The sequence below is a fragment of the Macaca mulatta genome, chromosome 14 (assembly GCF_049350105.2).
Source record: "Macaca mulatta isolate MMU2019108-1 chromosome 14, T2T-MMU8v2.0, whole genome shotgun sequence".
Classification (NCBI taxonomy): Eukaryota; Metazoa; Chordata; class Mammalia; order Primates; family Cercopithecidae; genus Macaca; species Macaca mulatta.
The window spans coordinates 76508911-76533606 of NC_133419.1; the positions used below are offsets into that span (position 1 = coordinate 76508911).

Sequence of the window (24696 nt, forward strand, 5' to 3'; positions counted from 1 at the left end):
AACTTATATGCAATATTTAGACTGTGTGCTGCAGTGTAAACCATCAGAGTTGAATTCAAATCCCAACTCCTTTATTTTCCATTTGGGGAATTTCAGGCAACTCCTTCCACCTTTTAAACTTTGTCATATGTAGGGTGAGAATTACACCACCTACCTTATAGGGTTATTATGAAGATTAAATGAGATGACATAAGTAAACAGTCAAGTTCCATACCTAGCACAGATTGCAGGTTGAGAAAAAGAATAGCTGCTATTGGTATCACCGTTATCATCATCGTTCTTAAGTGGTTACAAGTTCAAAGTGGTAGGATTCAGACAAACCTAGAATTCAACCACAGTGCTTGAATTCAGGCTAATTCAAACTCTGTCATTTAATTCTCTCTCTTAAGTCATGGTTTCTTCAACCATAATAATGTTATAGTGAGGACTCAATGAAATAATATAAAATGCTTAGCACTGATTCCTGGCACATAACTAATCACTAAATAAACACATTAACAGCTGTAGCACTATTTTCATTATCATTAGCACCATCATTATTCCATCATAGAACCTGGCCAAAAGCCTAACATATATTTAGATTATTTCCAAATTTCCCCTGTTATAAAGTGCCATGCATGTATCTCCATTTCTGCCATTATCATCACCACCACACATATACATGCACACAATTCAGTAATTATTTATGACTTGTTGAATTAAGTAATTTCTTCTAATGATCATGTCAGGTATTTGTGGTCACTATACATGGCTGGGGAGGTACCAGAACGGGCCTGTATGTTTCTTATGTAATCAAATTTACAGCAACAGATTTAAGTGCATTTTTTCATTTCAGTAAAACTGATATATAGATTTATTTGAATTTTTATAAAGAATCCCTGCACTTACAATAACATTTTCATTTGTCTTTTCCATACATAAGAACTTGCTGTAGCTACCCATTGCTTATAAGATTGTGTTACTGCAGTAAACAGAATATACTCTAGCTAGATTAGGCAGAAATGGTATCGATTAGAGGGTTACTAATTAGAAGGTATTAAGATTAATCAGAGGGTATACATCAGATGTGTTAAGTATTCATCAGAGGTACCTCACATTTACCATTAGATAGCTCACAGAAACTGGGAGAACCAGCAGAGATAGAGATGGCAAATAAACATATGAAAAAAGTGCTCAGCTTGGGCAGCATGGCCAAACCCCTGTTTCTACTAAAAATACAAAAAGTAGCCGGACGTGGTGGTGCACACCTGTAGTCCCAGCTACTTGGGAGGCTGAAGTGGGAGGATAACTTGAGCCCAGGAGGTCAAGGCTGCAGTGAGCTGTGTTTATGCCACTGCACTCCAGCCTGGGTGACAAAGCATTACCTTGTCTTAAAAAAATAAAAATCTCAATATTATTAGTCACTGGGGACATGCAAACTAAAACCACAATGAGGCTGGGTGCCATGGCTTATACCTGTAATCCTAGCACTTTGGAAGGCCAAAGCAGGCAGATGGCTTGAGTCCAGGGATTCGAGACCAGCCTGGGCAACATAGCAAAACGCTATCTCTACCAAAAAATTAGCTGGGCATGGTGGCACATGCCTGTAGTCCCAACTACTCAGGAGGCTGAGATGGGAGGATCACCAGAGCCCGAGGTCAAGGCTGCAGTGAGCTGTGATCACGCCACTGCACTCCAGCCTGAGTAACAGAATGACACCCTGTCTTAAAAACAAAAAATAAATAAAATAAAACTTCATTGAGACACGACTATACAACTGCTAGAATGGCTAAAGTTTTAAAACTGACAGTATCAAGTGCTGATGACAGTACACAGCAACTGAAACACTCATACATTGCTGCTGAGAATGAAAAACTTATATAATCACTTTGGAAAGTAGTTCGCATTTTAAAAATGAAGTTAAAGGTATATCTGCCATTCATCCCAGCAGTTCCACTCCTAGGTATTGGTCCAAGAGAAGCAAAAATACAAGTCCAATTAAAAACCTATGCCCACATACTTATAGCAACTTAATTCCTAATAATAAAAATGAGAAACCCAGATGTCCCTCAGCTGGCATATAGATAAATCATGTGTGGTACATCCATACAATAGAATACTACTCAGCAGTAAAAAAGGACCAGACTACTCACACAACCTGGATGAATTTCTTATGTGAAAGAAGGCAGACACAACAGGCTAAATACTCTGTGATGCCATTTCTACAATGTTCTGGAAAACTACCTCTGTTCTATTAGACTGTGATCTTGATCTGAATGTTTAGCTCTTTGCACCAAGATTGCATCAAAGTCAATGAATTGGAGGCAAAAATGCCTTTTTTTTTTTTTTAAGATGGAATCCCACTCTGTTGCCCAGGCTGGAGTGCAGTGATGTGATCTCAACTCACTGCAACCTCCGCCTCCCAGGTTCAAGCAATTCTCTTGCCTTAGCCTCCCAAGAAGCTGGGATTACAGGCAGACACCAACCTGCCCGGTTAATTGTTTTGTATTTTTAGTAGAGACAGGGTTTGGCCAGGCTGGTCTCGAACTCCTGACCTCAGGTGATCCACCTGCCTCGGCCTCCCAGAGTGCTGAGATTACAGGCGTGAGCCACCGTACCCGACCTCAGAAATGTCAAATTTGATCAGTTTAGAGAGTAAGGTTTAGCTGTGAAGGGAATCAAAGATCCAGATTGGGCCAAAGGTCAATCCAGGGTATTTTGGGATAAATCGAGGTACACAGGACTATCAACATGAGGGCAAGGAGCAGAAGATGGGCTTGCTCGACCTGCTGAACAGCATGAATATCTACATTAATGGATCCTACTCAAGTCTACTGACTCATATAGCCTTTAGCCTCCAGAGAACATAGCCCTTCTTTGATGATCACTGATTAAAACTAATTGCAGTTGCATCCAAGGTCATGATTTACCTGCTTTTGACAAATTTGCAGTTTTTCTTTGCTTGTTTATTTGCAATATGCATTACTAATCCTCCTTAGCAACTCACAAGGATTGGAAGTGACAGAGACTACACTAACAGGTTGACTCCAGAATCACGTGAGGTTAATAGTGCTTCTAGTTGCTTTCTGGTCAATGTAAGATTCTGAAGCAAAGGACCATCTTAATTGAAATATTTTTAATATGGCAGACTTTATAACGGTAAATTTAACTTAGTTATAATCTGTGCCTCATGAATACAATAAAGCAACATATATAAAGAAAAGAGCCTATAAGGGTAGAACTTGTCAGACTTGGATTCTGGTCCCTGGATTCAACCTGTTCAACCTTAGGCCATTTAACCTTTCACTTTCTTCAGAGGTGCTATTCAGCTCTAGTATTAATTCCATGATTCTGAAAGCAGTTGATAGTGTGACTGGAAGGAGAAATGAAAGAAGCTTTTTCAATTACTAGACTTTAAAGCTTCTAGTTTTGACTTCTAGGCTTCAGTCCTTACAATGGTAGACCTGAGCTGTGTCCATGTTTACGTTATAATGTATCTACTTTGGAAAAGACTGGCATGTGTTTATAGATGGGATTGGAAAAGTACTTAGGTTGTTCTTGTAACCAGAGGCCCATAATCGAGTTTTTATACTATTCCTTAGAGGTATGTATTGCAATGACTCACTGTAAGAAACAATATTATTGCTCATATTAAATATTCTTTAAGTAGCTTTTCCACATCTTGAAAGAGTTGCATTTTCTTCTAGGAAGGCAGATTTTGTTTTTGACATGGTGGTACTCTTTTTTTTCAAGTGCATAATCTAGTTCTTTTCATGTCAGTGAAACTTAGTAGTACTTAAAAATGGATTGAAATACTGGTAACTAGTTCCACAGAGATGTTTGCCTACATAAGGCAAATCTGTAAAGTTAAATCTTTGATGCATATGTGCGTTTTTCATTTCGTATTTTTAGTTCCTCCAGACCATTTCTTTGTAGTCAAATTCATTGTAATCCCATCACGAAAGTGTTGATCTTTTAGTAACCTTTTTTGAAGCATTGTATTAATCCACATTCCCTCACGATAACACACGGTTTGTATCAAACATATCATGCAGCTTAGCTCAAGCCACATATGGAACTAATAAGTCAGGCAATAAGTGGCTTTGTGTGGATGAATACAGTTTGGAAGGGTGGGGACGTGTGTGTGTGTTGTCTGAACTGCATTTCTCCTGTGCCAAAACCCAAATGACACAATGATTCCTGAATCCCCAGAGGCTTTCCTGGCCTGGAAAAATTGTGTTTAAAAAATAAAAATAAAATGGAGCACTTTGATATTAAGTTAAACCTCTCGGCTCAATAGGAGGATGCTTACTGGGTGCAAGAATGCAGCATTTATTTCTTAGCAGTAAAATCACACTACATTTTAAATATGATCTCCAGAGCTGCAAGTTGTCTTCCCTCGTCAATGGAGCAACATTTATCAAGCTGCATGAACTAGTTAATTCCAACTGCAAGAGCTCTAACGTCATAGTTGATTTGTCTTATTCGATTAAACACAAAGTGGAAGAAACCAGCATGTGGCTTTGGAAAAATGCTATATTTTTATACAAAAAGGGGGTATATGAGAGGGAAACAGAGAGAACATAGAATTGACATGGCTGTAGTTGTCTGTTGTGGTCTGAATGTACTCGTTGCTTGGATTTTCTTTCTTTTAGCTTGTTCCAGTAACTATAAAGCCAGATCTTCCTGGGTTTTTTGTTTTTAGCATAGGGATTATCTTTTGCTACCAGACAATGCAGTTTGTTAATTTTTCCAGGGAAACCACGGAACATTGTTTCTCCCCACTTCCCATCTAACGTATTATCTAAGTGTAATTTTCACCTTGGTTACTTACTAGCCATAGAGTTGAACAAAATCTTGATTGCTTCATGGAGTCCTAAATCAATCAAAGTAAAGCTGAAATTCAAACTAATTGAAACCAAAATTCCACTTAAAGACTGCTTAGACTCTTTTGGTAGTGGTGGTGGAGTAGGAAGTTGTTACAAAAGGTGTTTATTTCAGAGGCTAATTTGAGGCAGTTAGACCCAAAGCAATATTTGCCTGGTTTTCTTGGCATCTGCCTTCCCCAATCAAAAATGAAAGCAAAAGGAGCCGTAATGTTTAGGGAAGTATGGAATTGATAATAGTTGGTGAGGGCAGGTGTTGACGTAACCTGAAATAAGATTTCTTAGAGAGAAGAGTACTTCAGTCTTTTAGCCTGTCCATAGCTGCCTTTGCAGTTGTTTCCCTCGTTCACTCTCTTGCTTAAAACCCTGGAGTAGGTTCTTACTACTTACCAGCAAGATAAAGTTGAACTCTTCAGCTTAGCACTCTCAGACCTCGGCAGTTTTAATGACTGTGCTGTAAAGTCAGGCCTCAGGAACTTCTATTCTCTATAAAAATTCTAATTTAACTCTTACAAGTATCTTATGAGGTAAATATTGTTGGTCCTGTTTTATAGACAAGGCATAGATTGGTTATGTAACTTGCTCAAAATTACACACATTATATGGCGAGAATAGGCTGTGATTCCAGGCCTCTCATTCCAAAGACAGAGAGCTGATTCACATTGCCTAGCCTAGTGGACACTCAATAAGTATTTGTTGAATGAATGAATAGGACGTATAGAGACTTAGCAAATGTAGTTCTTTCTCCCCTTTCCCTATCCTTATCCTTTCCTCCTTGACCTGGTTTCTTCTTTTCCTTTCTGCTTTTACTAATATCTTACCAGGGAGTTAACTTGTTGAAGATTATTGAATTTTAAAAAGTTTGAAAATCATTTGACTAGCCCAAGCAAGGAAGGAGTTTGCGTGACCATATAGCAGAGCTGGGTCTTTCACCAGGTCCCCTGACCACTCACATCATGTATCAGTCTTTCCATTTCACTATATAATTATTTAAGATATTGACACCTGTGTGTGTTTATTGCTGCTTCTCTGGAGTGCATGCAGTCAGAAGCTTAATGAAAATTAGCATTTAAAAAGTGAACAGTGTACTTAAGATTTTCCCTTTGATTTGAAGTAACTCTTTCCTTCTTCCTTTTCTGCCCCCCATTCTTAGTAGTTAAGTGGTAAGCCATTATTGAACACCGGCTTTATGCCCAGCCTAGTGGTAGATGCTATTGAGAGGTGACAATGTGCTAGCAGCCCTCACTGTCAGCGCCTCCTAGACCTTGGCGTCCACTCTGGCGGTGCTTGAGGAGCCCTTCAACCCGCCACTGCACTGTGGGAGCCCCTCTCTGGGCTGGCCGAGGCCGGAGCTGGCTCCCTCTGCTTGTGGGGAGGTGTGGAGGGAGAGGTGCGGGCGGGAACCGGGGCTGCGCGCGGTGCTCACAGTCTAGCGTGAGTTCCGGCGGGTGCCAACTTGGCAGGCCCAGCACAGGGAGTGGCCGGCCGGCGCCGCTGGCCCAGGGCAGTGAGGGGTTTACCACCTGGGCTAACAGCTGCCATGGGTGTGCCGGGTCCTCCAGCATTGCCGGCCCACCAGTGGTGTGCTTGAGTTCTTGCCTGGCCTCAGCTGCCTCCCCGCGAGGCAGGGCTTGGGACCTGCAGCCCGCCATGCCAGAACTGCCCCTGGGGGTGGACTCCCGCCTGGACGGAGCCTCCCCGACGAGCGCCACCCCCTGCTCCGTGGCACTTGGTCCCATCAACCGCCCAGGGGCTGCGGAGTACGGGTGCAGGGCGCGGGACTGGCAGGCAGCTCTGCCCGCCAACCCAGTGCAGGATCTACTAGGTGAAGCTAGCTGGGCTCCTGAGTCTAGGGGGGACTTGGAGAACTTCTGTGTCTAGCTAAGGGCTTGTAAATGCACCAATCAGCAGTCTGTGTCTAACTCAGGGATTATAAACACACCAATCAGCACTCTGTCAAAACGGACCAATCAGCGCTCTGTAAAATAGACCAATCAGCTTGCTGTAAAATGGACCAATCAGCAGGATGTGGGTGGGGTCAGATAAGGGAATAAAAGCAGGCTGCCCGAGCTGGCGGTGGTGTGGGAATCCGCTGGGGTTAGTTTCTGCTTTGTGGGAACCTTGTTCTTTTGCTTTTTGCAATAAATGTTGCTGCTCAACTCTTTGGGTCCACGCTGTCCTTAAGAGCTGTAACACTCACTGTGAAGGTCTGCGGCTTCACTCCCGAAGCTAGCTAGACCACGAACCCACAGGGAAGAACGAACAACTCCAGACGCGCTGCCTGTAAGAGCTGTAACACTCACCGCAAAGGTCTGCAGCTTCACTCCTGTCAGCGAAACCACGAACCCACCAGAAGTTACAAGCTCCGGACACATCTGAACGTCTGAAGGAACAAACTTCAGACACACCATCTTTAAGAAGTGTAACACTCACCGCGAGGGTCCACGGCTTGATTCTTGGAGTCAGTGAGACCAAGAACCCACCAATTCCAGACACACTATGACGATAATAATGCGGAGAGTGTGTGTATGTATATATGTATGTGTTCGTGTGTGTTAGTAATGATAACAGGTATTTTATATTGAGCACTTATGATGTACCAGATATTATTTTGGACAGTGTATATACTTCATCTTTAAACTTTGCAACAGCTCTGCAAGGCAGGCAACATCCCCATTTTACATGTAAGGAAATGGAATCTCAGAGAAGTGACTTATTTAAAGTCAGCTAGTAAGTGACAGTACTGGTATTCAATCCCAGCTCTTCTGCATTTAAGCCTATTCTACTGTGTCGTGATGCCTCTCATTTCTTCCTAAACTGTGTTTAACTTGTTAATTACCAAGTATTTATCAAGTACCTATCTAGTTAGTTAAGGCTTTCCAAAAAGAACAAATGGAAAAGTGGCATAGGGAGGAGTTTAGGGTCAAGCGTAAAATGCCGACTTACCTAGAGTAATCAGAGAGCTTTCAATGGAGAATGGAACTTGTGTTGTTTGAGAATAGATAAAATATGAGATATAGAATGCCTAGAGACATGGAGTTAAGAAAGCTTTCTGCCAGAGTAGTGAGTACTGTGTAAAAAGCGATCAGAAGAGTTGTTAGCCAATAATGAAAAGCTGGTTTTTTATATATAAAATCCCATATATATATATATATGGGACTCTGCTTGGAGACAGAGTCTCTGTTGCCCAGGCTAGCGTGCAGTGGCACAATCTCGGCTGACTGCAACCTGCACTATCCAGGTTCAAGTGATTCTCATGCCTCAGCCTCCCGAGGAGGTGGGAGGTGCACGCCACCACACCTGGCTAATTTTTGTATGTTTAGTAGAGACAGGGTGTCACCATATTGGATAGGCTGGTCTCGAACGCCTCATCTCAAGCAATCTACCCGCCTGAATATGTTTAAGTCACTTCTCTACTAAAATGCTAATAATAAGGTTAAATAATTTAAAAATTTTAAATTCACAAGGATAAAAGAACAGACAAGACCAAGAAAATTTAGCAAATTGCAAGTAAACGAATGAGTGATAAACTTGACTTGGCAGAAGCGTTTAAGAAGCAACAGAATCCAAACCACAGACTCCAGAAGGATGTGGTGGTACCGAGTACCTCATGAAGTTTAGGGACAATATATAGAGCTAAACATAGGAGGGTAGGTTGACAGTCTATAGAGAAAGAGAAGTAACACTCCCAGTTCATTTTTCCCACTCTCTGCAGCCAATAACTGTGTTCCCCCATGCCCTAGCAGGAAAATGAAGGTTTACTTGCTGAAAAAGATTGAGCCCAAGAAGCTCTGAACCTAAACTGCTTGATACACTGGGAACAAGAAGGAAGGTGCCTTACCAAAAGGTGATTAAGTGAAAGTGTAACATACTGACACAGAGTTCCCCAACTACCTTTTCCAACTTTACACCCCAAATAAGATTCAGATTATGCCTCAAGACAGAAGATTGAAGGATTCTTTCTGGGAAGAAAACAGGCAGCAATGAGAGGTACTGGGACTGTAGTACTAACCTTTCCCTGTGGAAAGACTGGATTTCCATCCACTCATTCTACAGTGAACCCTTCCCCCACAGCCAGTCAAGTACTGCCAAGGCAGACTTCCTTCACAGCTTTTTAGAGTCTCACAGTCTCACTTGTAAAGATAAACTAACAGCCAAAGATTACTAGATATTAAAGGAAAGCCTCTAATATTTAAAAAAAAAAAAAAAAAGTCTAAAATAAAGTGAAAAAAAAAATCCAGAGGGTAAAATGAAGAAGGAGGAGACAAAATAATAATAATAGAAGAAAATGATCAGAATTAGGCAATGAAAGTATTCATATTGAAAGGATGTAGTAAGTGCTCGGCCCAGGGAATGAAAACAGACTGAAAATGATGAATGAAAGACCTAAATGAAGGCTTATCACTACGAAATTTCAGAATACTAAAGTTAAAGAAGAAAGTCCTAAAGCTTCCAGAGAGAAGAACCAGCTTACATTCAAAAGATCAGGAACCAGAATTTTAACAGCTTTCTAAATGGCAGTAAAGAAATACTTTGGAACTACCTAAGAAAAAGTATTTGCAGCCTTGAAATCTATACCTAGGCAAACTATTATTCAAGTGTAAGAATGGAATAGTTATATTTTGAAATATTCAGGGTGTCATAAAAGTGAACCTCCCATGCTATCCTTTCCAGAAAGATAATATAGGATACAGTCCACCAAGATGAGGCAGTAGATCAAGAAAAAAGACAATCTAGGAAATAACAGCTTCAGCACAGGAGAAAAGTAAACAAAATTTCCAGCATGATGGCTAAAGAAGCTTGTAGGAAGATAATGCAGCAGGCCTAGCTAGCAGCCAATTCAGGCTGAAGCAGAGAGAGGAGGCTTCAGGAAATACATCTCTAAGAACAAAATGGACTTGATCAATTTTATGGTGTGCTTAGTTAGATTGAGAAGAATTTTAAGGGTTTTTTTTTGTTTTGTTTTGTTTTAATTTTTTTGAGACAGGGTCTCACTCTTATCACCCAGGCTACAGTGCAGTGGCACAATCTCAGCTCACTGCAGCCTCAACCTCCCAGGTTCAAGCGATCCTCCCACCTCAGCCTCCTGAGTAGCTGGAACCCCAGGGATGCACCACCGGATAATTTTTTGTATTTTTGGTAGAGAGAGAGTTTCACCATGTTGCCCAGACTGGTCTGAAACTCCACCCACCTCGGCTTCCCAAAGTGCTGGGATTACAGGTGTGAGCCACCACGCCTGACCAGTTTTAAGATTTTTGTCAGAGTTTGGGGAGTTTCTAGTGACAAGTACATAGAAAAACTCAACTGGTAGAAAAAATGGCAGTTATCACTTCCAGTGAAACAAACAAGTGCAAGAAAGGAATAATACATTACATAGCTCAGCAGCAAACAGTATTTATGTAGGTATAATGAGGTAAACACTAAATGTTGATTTAATTTAAAATGTGATATTGAATGTATTGAGAAGATGAGGAAGGGAACTATGTGTGGGAGAGTAGAGTCAAGTTCTCATACTCTCAGAAAAAGCCAGTAGATAATGTAAGGGAAAGGGGAAAAAATGTTTGTGTGAGGGCAAAGTGGTGTTAGAGTGCTAAATTCTCATCTTTCATGGTGGGAGCGTAGTAGATGATATCTCCAACTGGAGGAGAAAGGAGAATAAAAAATCTTAATATAAGCATATTAGAAATATGAAGGTGAAGAAACAGCTAAAAGGTGTTCTCAGAGTTTGGGGTAGATAGTAAAGCAGAGAACTTTTTTTTTTTTAATTATAAATCTTACCGTGGTTTAGACTTCTTAAACCGTACTTATACTTTATTAATAATAATGTATGTGTTATGTATGCATTTATTTTTGAGTTCTCTAGGTGGAAAATTAAAAGGGTAATATGGTAGATTTTGGCGCTGTTATTAAGAGGTTCTAGCCTTGGCTTTGTCCCTTATCATCCCTATAACTTTGGGTAGGATGCTCTTGTCTTCCTGGGCCTTAGTTTCTTCATTTGTAAGAGGAAGAAGGTTGGAAAGATGATCTCCAGGGTCTCTTTTAGTTATAAAATTCAAAGATTTTATGATTTTTTAAAAAGTACTGCTATGCAGCAAATGGAGAGTTAAGACCCAGACGCAGGCTTGAAATTCCCACATTTTTCTTTTTTTGGTTAAAATCAGACTTGGAGAGAAATTTTCACTGTATTCTCTGAAAACAGTTCCACACCCATCTTCCACTGTGGAACCTGGGGCAGGCAATTGTCTGTGTACTCACTGGGAGACACATAGCTTAGTGTTATTTCAGTATGGTTTTCTTTTTCCCTTGATGTTTAATATTTTTCACTATGAATCACAGGTAAAATTTCCATGCCATGTGTAAACAATTTCACTTCTTATTGAAACAATGAATTCAGGAATGTCATGTTGGGATATCAGCCATTTTGCTTTTATCAATGTATGGAAAAATGCATTTATATTAATATAAGAAATGATGTCATTTAATATGGGGGTAGATCTTATAATTCAAGGTCAGCAAATCTCAGGAGGTGATTTAGGTCACCAAGCTGAGTTTGAAAAAGGAAAAAACTGTTTTCCTTCTGCTTTCTCAAGTATTGTTACCAGTTTTCTTCTCAGACTTTGGGATAGATGGTAGAGAGTAGTATGGTTTGTGAAAAGCAGGCCCTGGCTGATAATATCTTTGCCATTGAACCATGTGGCCCTGGATAATTTACTTCCCCTTTCTGGGCTTCAGTTTTCCCATCTGCAAAAGAAAAGGATTAGCTGAAATAATATTCAAGATACCTTTTAGTTTTAATGTAGTATGTTTCTGCCTCCTTACTTTGTGTGTGTATTCATTCAAACCATTCAGGAGACCCAGTTAGGTTTAGAGGTTTTTCTTAAAAAGCCCAGAATCAGTGAGAGTGAACTCTTTCTCTCTAAGTATCACTCAAGCAGAGAAAAATCAGTTGAATACTAGAGTCAAACAAAAGAAAACTTACTGTTTTTAGTAGGTGTTTTTTTATGCCCCCTGTTGTCTAACTCTGAAGGTCTGCTTTCTATTCACATGATTTGTGGTTTTCTTTTTTAAAAGAGGGATATATTTAAAAGTTTGACTTAGCCACTCTTAAATTTAAGTGCTAAAAGAGTTAAACTTTAAGACTGATGCCTCTTCACATTTGTACACTGACATACATTTTATAAAGTCTATAAACTTTCTTCATGTGTAATATGTCATTTGAAAAACACATTTTGCAGAACTGTGTTGTCCACTTACTGTGTGTTTGATGTGTGGATGAGCATGTGTGTGAATATGCACATCCACTTACTTCGGCTCTCCGTTATGGTCAGTTAGGGAAGCAAATGGTGATATTCGGAGACACAGTTTAAGGAAGTGAAGAGCAGACAGATGAAAACCATTAGCAAGTTATCCAAAGCACTCAGAAAGACACTTAATTTTAGAAAATTGGCCTCTAGCAGAAATAAACAAAGGGCAGATCTTGCCCATAAGCCAGCAGTTTCCCTATACCACCTCTCCAGCTGTGTGCTCTGGTCTGGACAAAGAGGAACGTTAGAGACTCAAGAGAAATACAGAGCACAGCCTCTGTCAAAAGTGAGTTGCAATTTATTTGATTAATAAGCATTGACTAAGTACCAGCACTATGCCAGGCACTATTGGAGTCAGAGATGAATACAAGATGGTCTTTACCCTTGTTTATACAAAAGAGAGGGGCTGAAGGGAAGCTGGCAATATCTAAAAAGAAACACTGGTTTTCTGGTATATGTCCCTGAAATTGGTGTTAGCAAACCCTACCACGGTCTGGGGGTAGAAAAGAAGGCTAGATACAGGGGTCTTTGAAATATCCTGATTCCACAGTTGGTCACTCTTAGTCTTCTCTGAGTTTAGGGGGCAAGAGAACAGTAAGTAGATGAAGAGGCTACCTTAAATACCATCGTAATTTAAGTGGTTGTGCATATTCATACACATGCTTATCTATATGTCAGATACCCAGTAAGTGGACAGTACTGTGAGGCTGATAATAGTATCATACATTTACATTTCCTCTTTTAGAGTTCAAAAAAAATAACTTGTTTAGTGGTTCATTTTTCTGAAGCTTATAATCTGCCAAAATATCTTTAATTCTGTTTTTTCACCTTCACAGCTAAGATACCAACATGGACTGGGGACTCCAGACTTGCGACAAACCCTTCCCAACCTGAAAAACTTCATGGAGCATGGACTAATGGTCAGGTGGTGAGTACCTTTATCTCTGATAACCAGAAACTGTAATGTGGATAATGATCCTGAAAATCTTTTCTGACTTCCACATTGCTCCACACCTGCATCTGAGTTTTCTTCTGTAATGAGATATCGGAGGAAAATGAAAGGCACCATCACACTTGGGGAGATCTAAGCTCCTGTCTGGCTAAGGAGGATGTAGCCCTCTTGGAGGGAGGAGGGGCCAAGAGGATACTGCTGGAACTTTGAGAAGGTAGCTGAGCAAGGAGCCCTTGAGGGCATTGCTGAGACAAACTGAAAGACAGCCAGTATGATTCATGGTAAGGGAGACCCAGAGCCCCTTGGACCTTTCCAAAGAACAGGTGAAGGGCCTGATTATGGAATGAGCATCAGGATCCATGACTGTGAGCATTAAAGGAAGAAAGCAGATAAGGAATAGGTCAGGGGGTCAGGACTTAGTGTGAGACCAGTAGGTACATTCTGAAATGTTTCTTGTATTTGTCAGTACCTGTTGAACCGTGAGGGCAAGCTGCTGCTGAAAGTGCTCCATCAGGATAGACCTGGACCTTTTAAAAAGAGAAGGGGAGAGGAGAAGTCTGATACAAAGAAGATACTAGATTCATTCAGTTGACCTAAATGGAAAGCTGTTGGCTGTGTCCATTTAGTAATTCTTGACATTTGAATCCTTGGGTAGTGGGCAGTAACTTACAAAATCACGTGACTGGAAAGCAGCCTTGTAGAGTTAGCCTGCTGGGGGCAGCACTAGCTTCTGATTCCAGGTATTTTTCCCATCATCTGCTGTGTGGATTTGAAATTCTACCTCTCTGAAATTTGATTTCCTCTGCTGATGTGCCTTCAGAAAAATAAAAAAAAAAACCTGTGATTGGTCTTTACTTTGATTTTCAAAACGGCAAGTTTCAGATGTCTGGTCTTAGATAGGACTCAAATACACAACTGTTGTTAAGCAAATACACAACTGTTTAAAGAATTCCACACAAAACATCAAAATAATTATTAAAGCTTGGTGTTGATATGGACCCGGATGCCTTCAGGACTATGAGAGAGGAATTAAGTTTTAATGTAAAGTAGTAAGAATAATGAAAGTGAGCTAGCAGGCATTTATATAGCTTGTCTCTGTGTAAAGTTCTGTGATAGGCGCTCTGGAGGGAAACAAGAAGGCTCAAGCCCTGTCCCCAAGAGATTTGTGGTCCAGTTGGAAACAAGGCATAGAATTCATGAAGAGGTTTTCTAACACAATGGTAAATAACCTAAAATAATGAGAAAATTGGCAACCTACAACACTAATTAATTACACTCAATGAATCTTGCTCAGTGCAGGATAGCAGGTTATCCCTGTACCATTTACTGAAGTGTCTGTCTTTTCTCCACTGATGATAATGGCATCTCTTTTGTAAACCAAGTTCACTTATCCATAGAGATCCATTTCCAGGCTCCCTAGTCTGTTCTGTTGCTTTATTTGGCTAGCCATCGATTAGTATCACATTTTTAATTATTGTAAGATGTAATTTCTAAAAGTCTTGTTGAGATTTGAGGATGAAATAAAAATCAAAATGTCCATTTTACTACTGATAAAGCTGCTTGGAAAATGGGGCTTTCGATCTGTAATAAAATGGGCTTGCAAAGATGTCACTCAAAATTAAACTTATCCTCATAATCACAATGTAAACTGGAGAGCCACAGGCTTTCCCTAGAGAGGCAGACCCTTAACTAATTGGCAGGCAGTGATCAGGTGGCTTCTCTGCAGGAGCCCAGATAGGGCTGAGCCAAGAATACCCAGTTGCTATTTTGCCCTCTAAATTCACCAATCAGAAAAGTCCCGCCTCCTCTGAGAGAGTGAGAGGATGGAGAGAGCCAAAAGTGTTAACTCCTAAGCCACGTTCCTTCATAGGAAGGGAAAAGGAAAATACCTCCAGCTTTCTTGGTATCTGTTAGAGAAAAGCTCCTACGTAAGGCTCTTCTTCAAAACTCTTTGCTTTTCTTGACTTGAGTCTTTGAGTGATTTCACAGCTTTATGACATTGGGTCTTCCTAACTATGAACATGTTATATCGCTTGCTTTTTTTAAACATACCTCTGTGAAGTTTATAATTTTCTACATAAGGGTCTATGCATCTTTTATTAGATGTACTTAGTCATATTAGCTTACAGTTTTGGTTGCTGTTGTAAATTTTTTTATTATAATAGTTAACATTTTGTGGCTGGTATACAGGAATAGCACTGATTTTTAGTATTTTGAGAGTGTGTTCTGGCAACCTTGCTAGCAGTTACAATAGTTTGTTTCGATTCTCTTGAATTTTTTGTGTATACAATCATATTTTCAGTGAATAATGGTATTGTTTCTATTTTTATAACTGCATTATTTTTCTTGTCTTACTACGTTTTATTACAGAAAAGGAGCAGTGATAGTGGATATCCTTGTCTTCTGACTTCAAAGAGAATGCTTCTAATTTTTCACCATTAAGTATTATATTTATTGTAGATTTGGGTAGATATCCTGCATTAGCAAAAGGAATAATTTTTCTATTCTTAGCTTACTAAGAGTTGTTTTTTAATCATGAATGTGTGTATTTTGAATTTTACCATGTTTATTCTGAATCTATTGAGGTAACACTACATTTTTCTAATGTTAAACCATCTTTGCCTCCTGGTCATGATGTGTTATTTTTTCCTACATTATTGGGTTCCTTGGCTATTATTTTAGAATGTCTCCATCTGCAAACTGAAATGAGACTGGCCTACAGTTTTTCTTTCACATAAAATCTTTGTCTTATTTTGGTTCGAATTGACCAAACATGATGAGGTTATAAGAGCTTCATAAAATAAACTGAGGATCTTTACCTTCTTTTCTATTCTCTAGAACAGATAGAGGAAATATCTCTGTCTTAAAGGTATGGTAGAACCTAGAAAAAAACTAGTATTTTTTGTTTGTTGCTGGGGAGAGTGTAGATTTTTAACTACTGATTTAATTTCTACAATGCTTACAGGTCTGTTTCTGTTCTGTTTTTCCAATTCCTCGTTTACTCGCTCCAGTCTGATTTTTAGTTCTATGAGTATGCTGAAATTCCTTTTATCTAGCTTGGTGCCTACTGAATTCTAAACATAGGCCCAAACCCAAAGGTCACTTTTCATCCTTACCCTGTTCAATGTCACCTGGCCTTGCTGGCCATTCCTGCCTTCCTGAAACACTCTTCCTTGTTGTCTTCCACAGGGCTGCCTCTCTTGGCTTTCCTGCTTCTAGTTTCTCCATGGCCCCATCTTAGGCCCTCTTCCCTTTTTCTCTCTCTACTCTCTTCTCTTTTTTTCTGTCCTCCTCTGCCTCCTCTCTACCCCCTTCTTAAGTGTTCTCACCCATTCCCATCGCTTTGAAAGCCATATATGCTTATGACTCCCAAAGTTTTGTTTTCAGCGTAAGCCTCTCCTGCACACTCTGGATAGCCAGGGGCCTACTTGACTCTGCCCCTGGGAGTATTACAAGCATCTCAGCCTCAACACAGCTAAAACCCTCCTTCCACCAGCACAATTCCTCTCAGCTAATGGGACCCTGTCTACCCAGTTGCTCAAACCAGGGAATCATCCTTGATCCCCTTCTTTTCTTCACTCACATCGGAGCTAATCTTATTCATCAGCAAGCCCTGTCATCACTAACTGCAAAATACACAATCTGTTCACTTCCCATCTCTGCTATTACCACTCCAGTCCAAGCCACCACCTTTTCTTCCCCAAACAGCTGCACCAGTGCAATTTGTCTCCCTGATTTCCCTCTTGTCCTGCCTCGGTCCACTCTCCATAGTAGCCAGAGTGATCTTTTTAAATGTTAGCTAGATCTTAATCACTCTCAGCTTCAGTGGCAAGAGTGAAATCCAGGTTTTTTTCCACAGTCTGCTTGGCCTCTGCCTCATCTGATACCACTCCCTTTCCACTCTCACGTCCTGTCACTGTAGTGGCCTCTGTGTGGTGATGTGAATAAGCTCTTTCCTGTCTGAGTGGTCGCGCTCACTGTTCCTTTGTAGAATGTGCTCTGTCTCTTCCTTCTTTCCTGCCACCATCCTCACCTCATCGCCTCATCGAGAGGGAATAGTTTAAGAAAAGCAGCTTTATGAACACAGCAGCTTTATTGGCAATGAATAGACACCTTGGCTGGAATGCAAATTCATTTTAAGAATGGGGAGAATCTGGGCTTTGTGGTTCCTTGGCAGTCCTTTTTAAGAAAAAGAATACAAAATTACAAATATGAAATCGGAAATGAAAAAGCATTTGGAATGAGAAACAAATGACAACAAATTACTGGAACCTTAGAGAGTAGGTCCTTTTCTTCTGAGATGTCTGTAGACAATTTACTCAAATTATTTACATATAAATGCTTCCTCATTGTAACCTGACTGCCCTGCTCCTCCTAAAACGCTGTGATTTCCAGCAACTCTCAGTTCTAAGGTATGGAGAAATTAATTGACTTTCCAGGCATAATTGACCCATGAACCTGTAGCAATAAAACTAGAATCTAGGTGTCCTGGCACTGATGTAGCAAACCCATTAAGCTCCAAGCTCATACATTTATAAATGTAGTGCCCCTCTGTGCCAGCTGTGCCAAGCACATAAACACTGGGTGAACAAGAATGTGCCACTTTATGGTACTGTAATGTAAAAAAGGCTACTAAAGTAGATGCAGAGCACTGCAAAATGAATGCTACATGTTAGTTCCAAGTGAAGATCACGGCAGGAAGCCAGGCTGGAAGTCACAAAGCTAAACAGAGCCGCAACAAGCACTTTGAGTCTCAGAGGAAATCTGAGAATTTCCGAGAGCAGCCATGGAGTGAGGAGTTACCTCTCAAGCCTTTGCTCCTTAGGGCAAAGGGTAAAAAAACTCAGGTTCCTAAGGGAGGCTCTTACATCTTTGGTAAAGCAAAACACTTCCATTTTCTGTGTGGTTGTTACCATTCACAGATTGGTCCCTGTGGAGGCAGATTGCTGTATGTTCTTTTGGTGTTGAGGATTGTATACTGGCTGAGGATCAGTGCATTCACTGAATTCCTCCTTATGGTAAGCTTCAAAGTTATGTGACAGCTTGTTTTGTTTTATTTTGTAAAGAAAAGCTGTGATAAAAATCCTTTTAATAGAGTAATTCTTTTTCTTGCACATTATGGAATTCTTAGCTAATATGAGAATGATCAACCTGATTAATCCTAAAATGAACCCCTATTTTCTGTGAACACAGTTGCACGGGGCACAGCTCTCAGTGATTTATGCCAGGTCTTTCCAAAAGGAGTGCCCATTTTTTCATCCTAAGATTATAACCTAGTCGTAACTACCAAGCAACACAATTTTGAAAAGCAGAATCTCAGCTTAGAATCTGTGCTCTTGAATACTTTGATTAAAAGTCACCAGAATGTCATTTAAACATCCCGTTTTTCTTTTACTATTGCCTGCAAAGTGATCCGAGACTCAGATTGACGTGCACGTGCACCGCTGATGTGGGTGCTGAAGAATGTGCACGCAAGCTGCTGTGTGATGGCTGCCTGGAAGACGATAAGTTTAGAACTGAGTGGAAGAGATTATGTGCTGAGGTTGCTGTGAATGGACTGTGTGATGGGGCCCCAGCATCCAGGTCCTGAGACAGTGCCTCGATTTTGTCCCTCCACCACTCCCCCACATTTTCTCAACTGACCCCCAGGTATAGCACTCTCCTATACTTGGAGGTCACCTCCGTTCTTTACTTAGGCAAGTTCCCACTACCCAGAATAGCCTGCCCCTTCCTCTGCCCTATCCAGATGTTGCTCTCACTTCAAGATCCAGCTCATATCCTACCTCATTCATTCACTCACTCAACACCACAGTGGCAGATACAGAGATAAGTATGTATTCTCTCAGTAGCTTAGAGTCACTTCTCTGCCTAGTCTTACCCACTAGGCTTTTGAGCAGCTTGGGTGTGGGGACCACGTCTTACTCATCTCTGTGGTCCCAGCCTGGCATTACGGAAGCCAGGGAGGCTAGAGAAGGGAATGAAGAAGCCATCTGAGCTGTTCTACTCATGGAATATGCTCCTTGAGCTTGTGTTCAAGGAGCTTACAGTCTAAGGTAGTGAAATAGGAGCAAACAACATGTACTGAAAAAAGTAAAAAGTATGACATGCCATAAGAAAAGTAGGTAAGTTATTTTGAACATTCAGAGGAAGCCCTTTAGTTCCCGGTGTGAGGGGTGTAGAGAAGCCTTTACTAAGGAGATAACATTTCAGTGGAGAGTGGACCTGGAGCACAAGAAGAATTTGACCACGTGAGGCTTGGGGTATAGGACCAAGTAGGTTAAGAAACAGTGGCCCAGTTAGGTGGAAAGACTAGGACTATGAATTTGAATACCAGCACCACCATTTACTGCCTCTGTGACCTCAAACAAGTTTAAGCTACCTGCCTCAATCCCTTTACCTATAAAATGAGGGTAATAGTGCCTACCTAACAGTGTGGTCATAAGAATTAAATATGTAAGTACCTAGCATACTGCCTGGCACTTAGTAATACTTAATAAGCGGTAGCTTGTATAATGAATAAATGAATCGTATTTACTGTCTATATCTTTTTAAAATCAAATGCATCCTTTGCTATAGGTGTTTTTACTTTGATATCTATAGTCATTTGACAGCTTGGTATAGAATATGGCTCTTGTTCATGTTCTGGCTCCTGCTGTCTTGTACGTTAATGGTACAGATTTACCATGTGTCTACCTCTCACTTACCGCAAGTCCTTTATAAGACCACTCTGAGGACTTAGAAGTACCCTACACATCTGTTTGCCTACAAACTTTTTTTGGTACCTGCCTTCTTAGGTAACTCTCACCCATAATTAGAAGTTAGGAATAATAAAATCTCTTACTTGCAAAACTTTCTATGTTTTCACTTAAGCTTGCAAGAACCCTGTGAGGGTAGCTGGGTAAGAAGAATGACCACTATTTTACAAACCAAAAAACTGAGACTCACAGTGCCAAGCGACTTGCCAAGATCACATGATACTAAGTGATGGAACTGGGACCAGAAACCCAGATTATCTGACTCCTAATCCCATATTCTTTTTACCATATCACAGTGCCCTTTATTGGGTGATGGCCATTCTCTTCCTTCTCTGCCCTTCACCTGCCCTCCTGTCTCTGTGCTACCTCTATCCTAGTGCCTCCTACCTTCCTCAGGGAAACCCACCAGAGTCAAATTGAGAGCGCTGGAAAGATACACTGCAAAATTAGGCAGCAGGCCTGGTGGAAACATTCCTGGTTGTTTATTCTACCCCGTTTACCTCCAAGAGGGAGGAAACTAAAAGTCATAAAACTTTGGGAAGAATTTAAGAACTTTAAGACTGAAAGAAACAAAAATGATCACATTTCAATTTCATTGGTTGAGAAACAGGAACACGGAAGAAGGAAGCATGTGGGTTGGGTGAGTGGCCTAAAGTATATTTACCCATAGCGTTTGTGGAACGCTTCCTGTAATGGCATGCTCTTTTTTCTGAACAAGAAAGAATAAGAATAAGATAAAAGCAAGATTTCAAAGCCATCTGTCCTGTTTTTTTCATAGAATTTTTTATCCTAAGTTTAATTTTTCCTGATTATAGAGTTTAAACTGTGTAACACCTCCATGCAAAGTAGTGTAACACAGAGGAAGGAGCACTAGATTTGGGAATCCGAAAATATGGGTTCCAGCTTCAGCTCTATCACTTAATTTTCATAAGTTTGTTTTTGAGTATCAGTTGTTTTGTTTTGTTTTTGTTTTGTTTGGTTGAGATGGAGTCTCGCTCTATCACCCAGGCTGGAGTGCAGTGGTGCGATCTCAGCTCACTGCTACCTCCGCCTCCCGGGTTCACACGATTCTCCTGCCTCAGCCTCCCAAGTAGCTGCGATTATAGGCATGCACCACCACGCCCAGCTAATTTTTGTATTTTTAGTAGAGACGGGTTTTCACCATGTTGGGCAGGCTGGTCTCGAACTCCTGACCTCGTGATCTGCCTGCCTCGGCCTCCCAAAGTGCTGGGATTACAGGCGTGAGCCACCGCGCCCAGCTGAGTATCAGTTCTTTAAATGGAGTTAATATCACCAGTTACTGGGAAACTAGTGGTATTATTTGCCAATGATACTATTATTTCCCAACCATAGTTTTTGTAGGCCAAATGAGATAATGTTCATCAAAGTGGTTTATAAACTAAAATGAACTGTGCAAAGTATTATTAAGTATTATCTTGGATTTGACAATGCATTAAGCATCTCTTCGGCATATAGCATTGTTCAGGAGACAAAGGAAGATTCAAAAGTGTAAGATTTTCCCTGCTGTTCCTTAATCGACAGTTGTTTAGTTTATAATCTAAATTACAGATAAGACAAATTAAAAATTTTGAAGGACATGACTTGCAAAAATATTCTTATACATTGTTCACCCTCGCTGTCGTTTGGGACTTACAACCTGAGGCCCATCATTACTGTGTAGTCTGCTACAATGATGGAGGGCAACGTTGGGCTGACTTATTTTGGTTCAGGACCAGGCAAGCCATTTTTAAAGAGACAGAATCAATCTCAGTGACCTTAGTAAGGGTGGAGCACTGAGAAGTATCTTTGGCTGTTCAACAGCATGCTAGAATATTTCTCCAGAGTACTTCAGTGTTTAACAAACACTAGTGTTTAATGTTGGGAGAAGTAACTCGTGGCTTTATGTGAGGCCATCTCACTTTAGTGGTAAAATCTCCAAATAGTCCTTCTGCTGACCTATTTATAATGTAGTCCTCTGCTCCTTTTGGTAAATAGAATCAAGCTATAGCTTTAAATAAAAGTATTAGAAGATGAAAATACCTAAGAAATTTGACACATTTTAGGAAAATGTGTTTTCATTAAACTGAGAATAATGAAAATTTAGAATAAGTGAGCCAATCTACTTTCCTTAAAATCAAGTAATGATATGGTAGTTCTGCTTTTACGCCAAACCACTTACCCTTGAAAATGAGGCAGTATCCAGTATTTAAATCTTTACAAAGCCTCACTGTTTAGAAACAGATCTACCCTCTTCCCTTCCGTCCATCATCCTTATGCTGAATTCAGAACTGAAATCTGGCAGATGACCCTCTAGGGAAGTAAAAAACATGTTGTCTAGCTGACGTTGGTTTTTAAATTTAGATCAAATAACATTGCCTTTGAAGTCTCAAGAGTCCTACTTAAGGTAGCTATATCAGATAGGCTTGCTTTTGAGAGCATTTCTTGCAGGCCAGCACCCGTAATATGAAAAGTTAAGCCTAGTCAAAACTAAATGAAAAAGAAAGTTTTATTGGAGTTATTTACTCTAAGATAGCTGTTTCAGAAGAACCTTGACGAGTCATCTCCTTGCCTCTAGACAGGAACACACAAGGCATATGGGTATCCGTAGTATTTTAAAAGACCTTAGGGGACCAGGCTTCTTCCATAACTCATTCCAGAGTTGAAACACCCTCACTTCAGGAAATTCTTCCCTACATTTAACTTACAGGCCCCCTCCTGCGGTTAACACCCATTTCCACTTTTTTCTGCCTCCTGTCAGGATGGAGAACAGCTGGCCAACATCCTTTGTGCACTAACCCTCCACTGGCGACAGAAAGGCACTTGGGTATCCCGGCCCCACCTCTCCCTGACTCCAGCAACTAAGTCTCTGAACCAAATTGAGATCTCTTTTCCCATTGTTTTTACTTGGGTCTTCTTTATTTCTGTTTACTCCTTTTGATTATAAAGTAGTATGTGCTCAATGAATAAAATTTGGAAGTTGTAAAAATATACAGAAGGGAAACAATAGCTCCATAATTCAGGCACAAAAAAATCACTGTTGTGTTAGTCAGTTTTCCTTGTGTTTCTTTTCTAATTCAGATCTTACCATCTGTACCAACACTTTTCAATAGAAATATAATATGAGCCATACATATAAATTTAAATATTCTGGCAGTCACATTTTTAAAAAGCTAAAGAGAAACAGGTAAGATAATTTTAATAATATATTTTATTTAATTCAAATAAAATCCAAGTTGTATATCCAAAATGTCTTGTAGACATGTAATCAACATTTTAAAGATGATTAATAAATATTTTACATTCTCTTTTTTCATACCAAGCCTTCTAAATCCAGTTTATACTTACAGCACATCTCAAGTCAGACTAACCACATTTCAAGTTCCAGCAACCAGTTCCTAGTGGTCATACTGGACAGTACAGTCCTTACAGCTTTTTTGTATACCATAATGTCTTAAGTATTTTATCAATGCCCTTTAAAACTTTTTATCATCATTTTTAATGGCTACGTAGTATTTCATCATTTAGATTTACTATAACAGTATATTGAGGCAGTTCTGTTTTTCTCAACACATTGCCAGAAAACATCACCTAAATGTTTCCTTTTGCACACAACTAATTAAATTCATTTTTACATAAAGCAAGTATATTCACTGAATATCTGTGTGTCTGTACTAAGTTATATTGGAAAGCAGAAGAGTGGGTTTCCAGAAACAAAGACTAGATCGCTCCCATATGCTATTTACAAGACTTGGCTCCACGGTTGGACTGCACACAAATACAGTATTTTATTCTGCCTTAAATGCCCTTCCCTTCATTTCTTGCTCTACCCGACCCCCAACACACACATACATTGCCTGGTTCGCTCCCACTTATCCTTCAGGGTGCCAGTCAAATACAACCTCCTCTGATGAGTCTTCCCACTGATTACTGATTGCCTTCTTCATTGTAATATACAAAGTGTGTATTGTATTCAAAGCACCATGGTGTTCTGGTTATTGGTTTACTCTCTGTCTTCTCTACTAGAGTGGGAACTCCTTAATGATAGGAATCTTATTTTATACATCTCTTTATTTCCAGAGCCTCGAAAACTGTCAGGCAATGAAATGTGGATTTCAGTAATGTCTGAAATATGTGTTGAAAATGCAAATGATGCAACATTAAGCATCAGTTGGATGGTAAAATAATAAGTACTACCTTCAGAATTCAGAGATCACTTTAGATTGGCATGGTTAAAGAAGAAAGAATGAATGAAGGAGTTAAATAAATGAGTTAAAAAATGAATGAGGGCCGGGCATGGTGGCTCACGCCTGTAATCCCAGCACTTTGGGAGGCCGAGGCCGGTGGATCACCTGAGGTCAGGAGTTCCAGACCAGCCTGACCAACATGGTGAAAACCTATCTCTATTAATACAAAAAATTAGCCGGGCATGGTGGCACACACTTGTAATCCAAGCTACTTGGGAGGCTGAGACAGGAGAATCGCTTGAACCCAGGAAGCGGAGGTTGCAGTGAGCCGAGATTGTGCCATTGCACTCCAGCCTGGGCAACAAGAGCAAAACTCCATCTCAAAAAAAAAAAAGAATGCAGCCGGGCGTGGTAGCTCACACCTATAATCCCAGCACTTTGGGAGGCCAAGGTGGGTGGATCACTTGAGGTCAGGAGTTCAAGACCAGCCTAACCAACATGGAGAAACCCCATCTCTACTAAAAATACAAAAATTAGCCGGGTGTGGTAGTGCATGCCTGTAATTCCAGCTACTCGGGAGGCCAAGGCACGAGAATCACTTGAACATGGGAGGCGGAGGTTGCAGTGAGCCAAGAT

At 40.3% G+C, this 24696-nt stretch overlaps 1 protein-coding gene across 11 annotated transcripts in view; it reads left to right on the plus strand.

Annotated features, from left to right (window-relative positions):
* Positions 1-24696, plus strand: part of UVRAG (UV radiation resistance associated) — a 329617-nt gene that overhangs the window by 289634 nt on the left and 15287 nt on the right. For 7 of the 11 annotated variants that reach the window (XM_077963910.1, XM_001086725.5, XM_077963911.1 and 4 more), the window contains one exon: positions 13006-13097. In XM_077963910.1, the coding sequence (XP_077820036.1) occupies positions 13006-13097 (92 nt within the window). Of the gene's footprint in view, positions 1-1224; positions 1386-13005; positions 13098-13587; positions 13708-20253; positions 20517-24696 lie in introns of those variants that run through there. The other 4 variants (XR_013404176.1, XM_077963918.1, XR_013404177.1 and 1 more) reach the window with 4 other exon arrangements.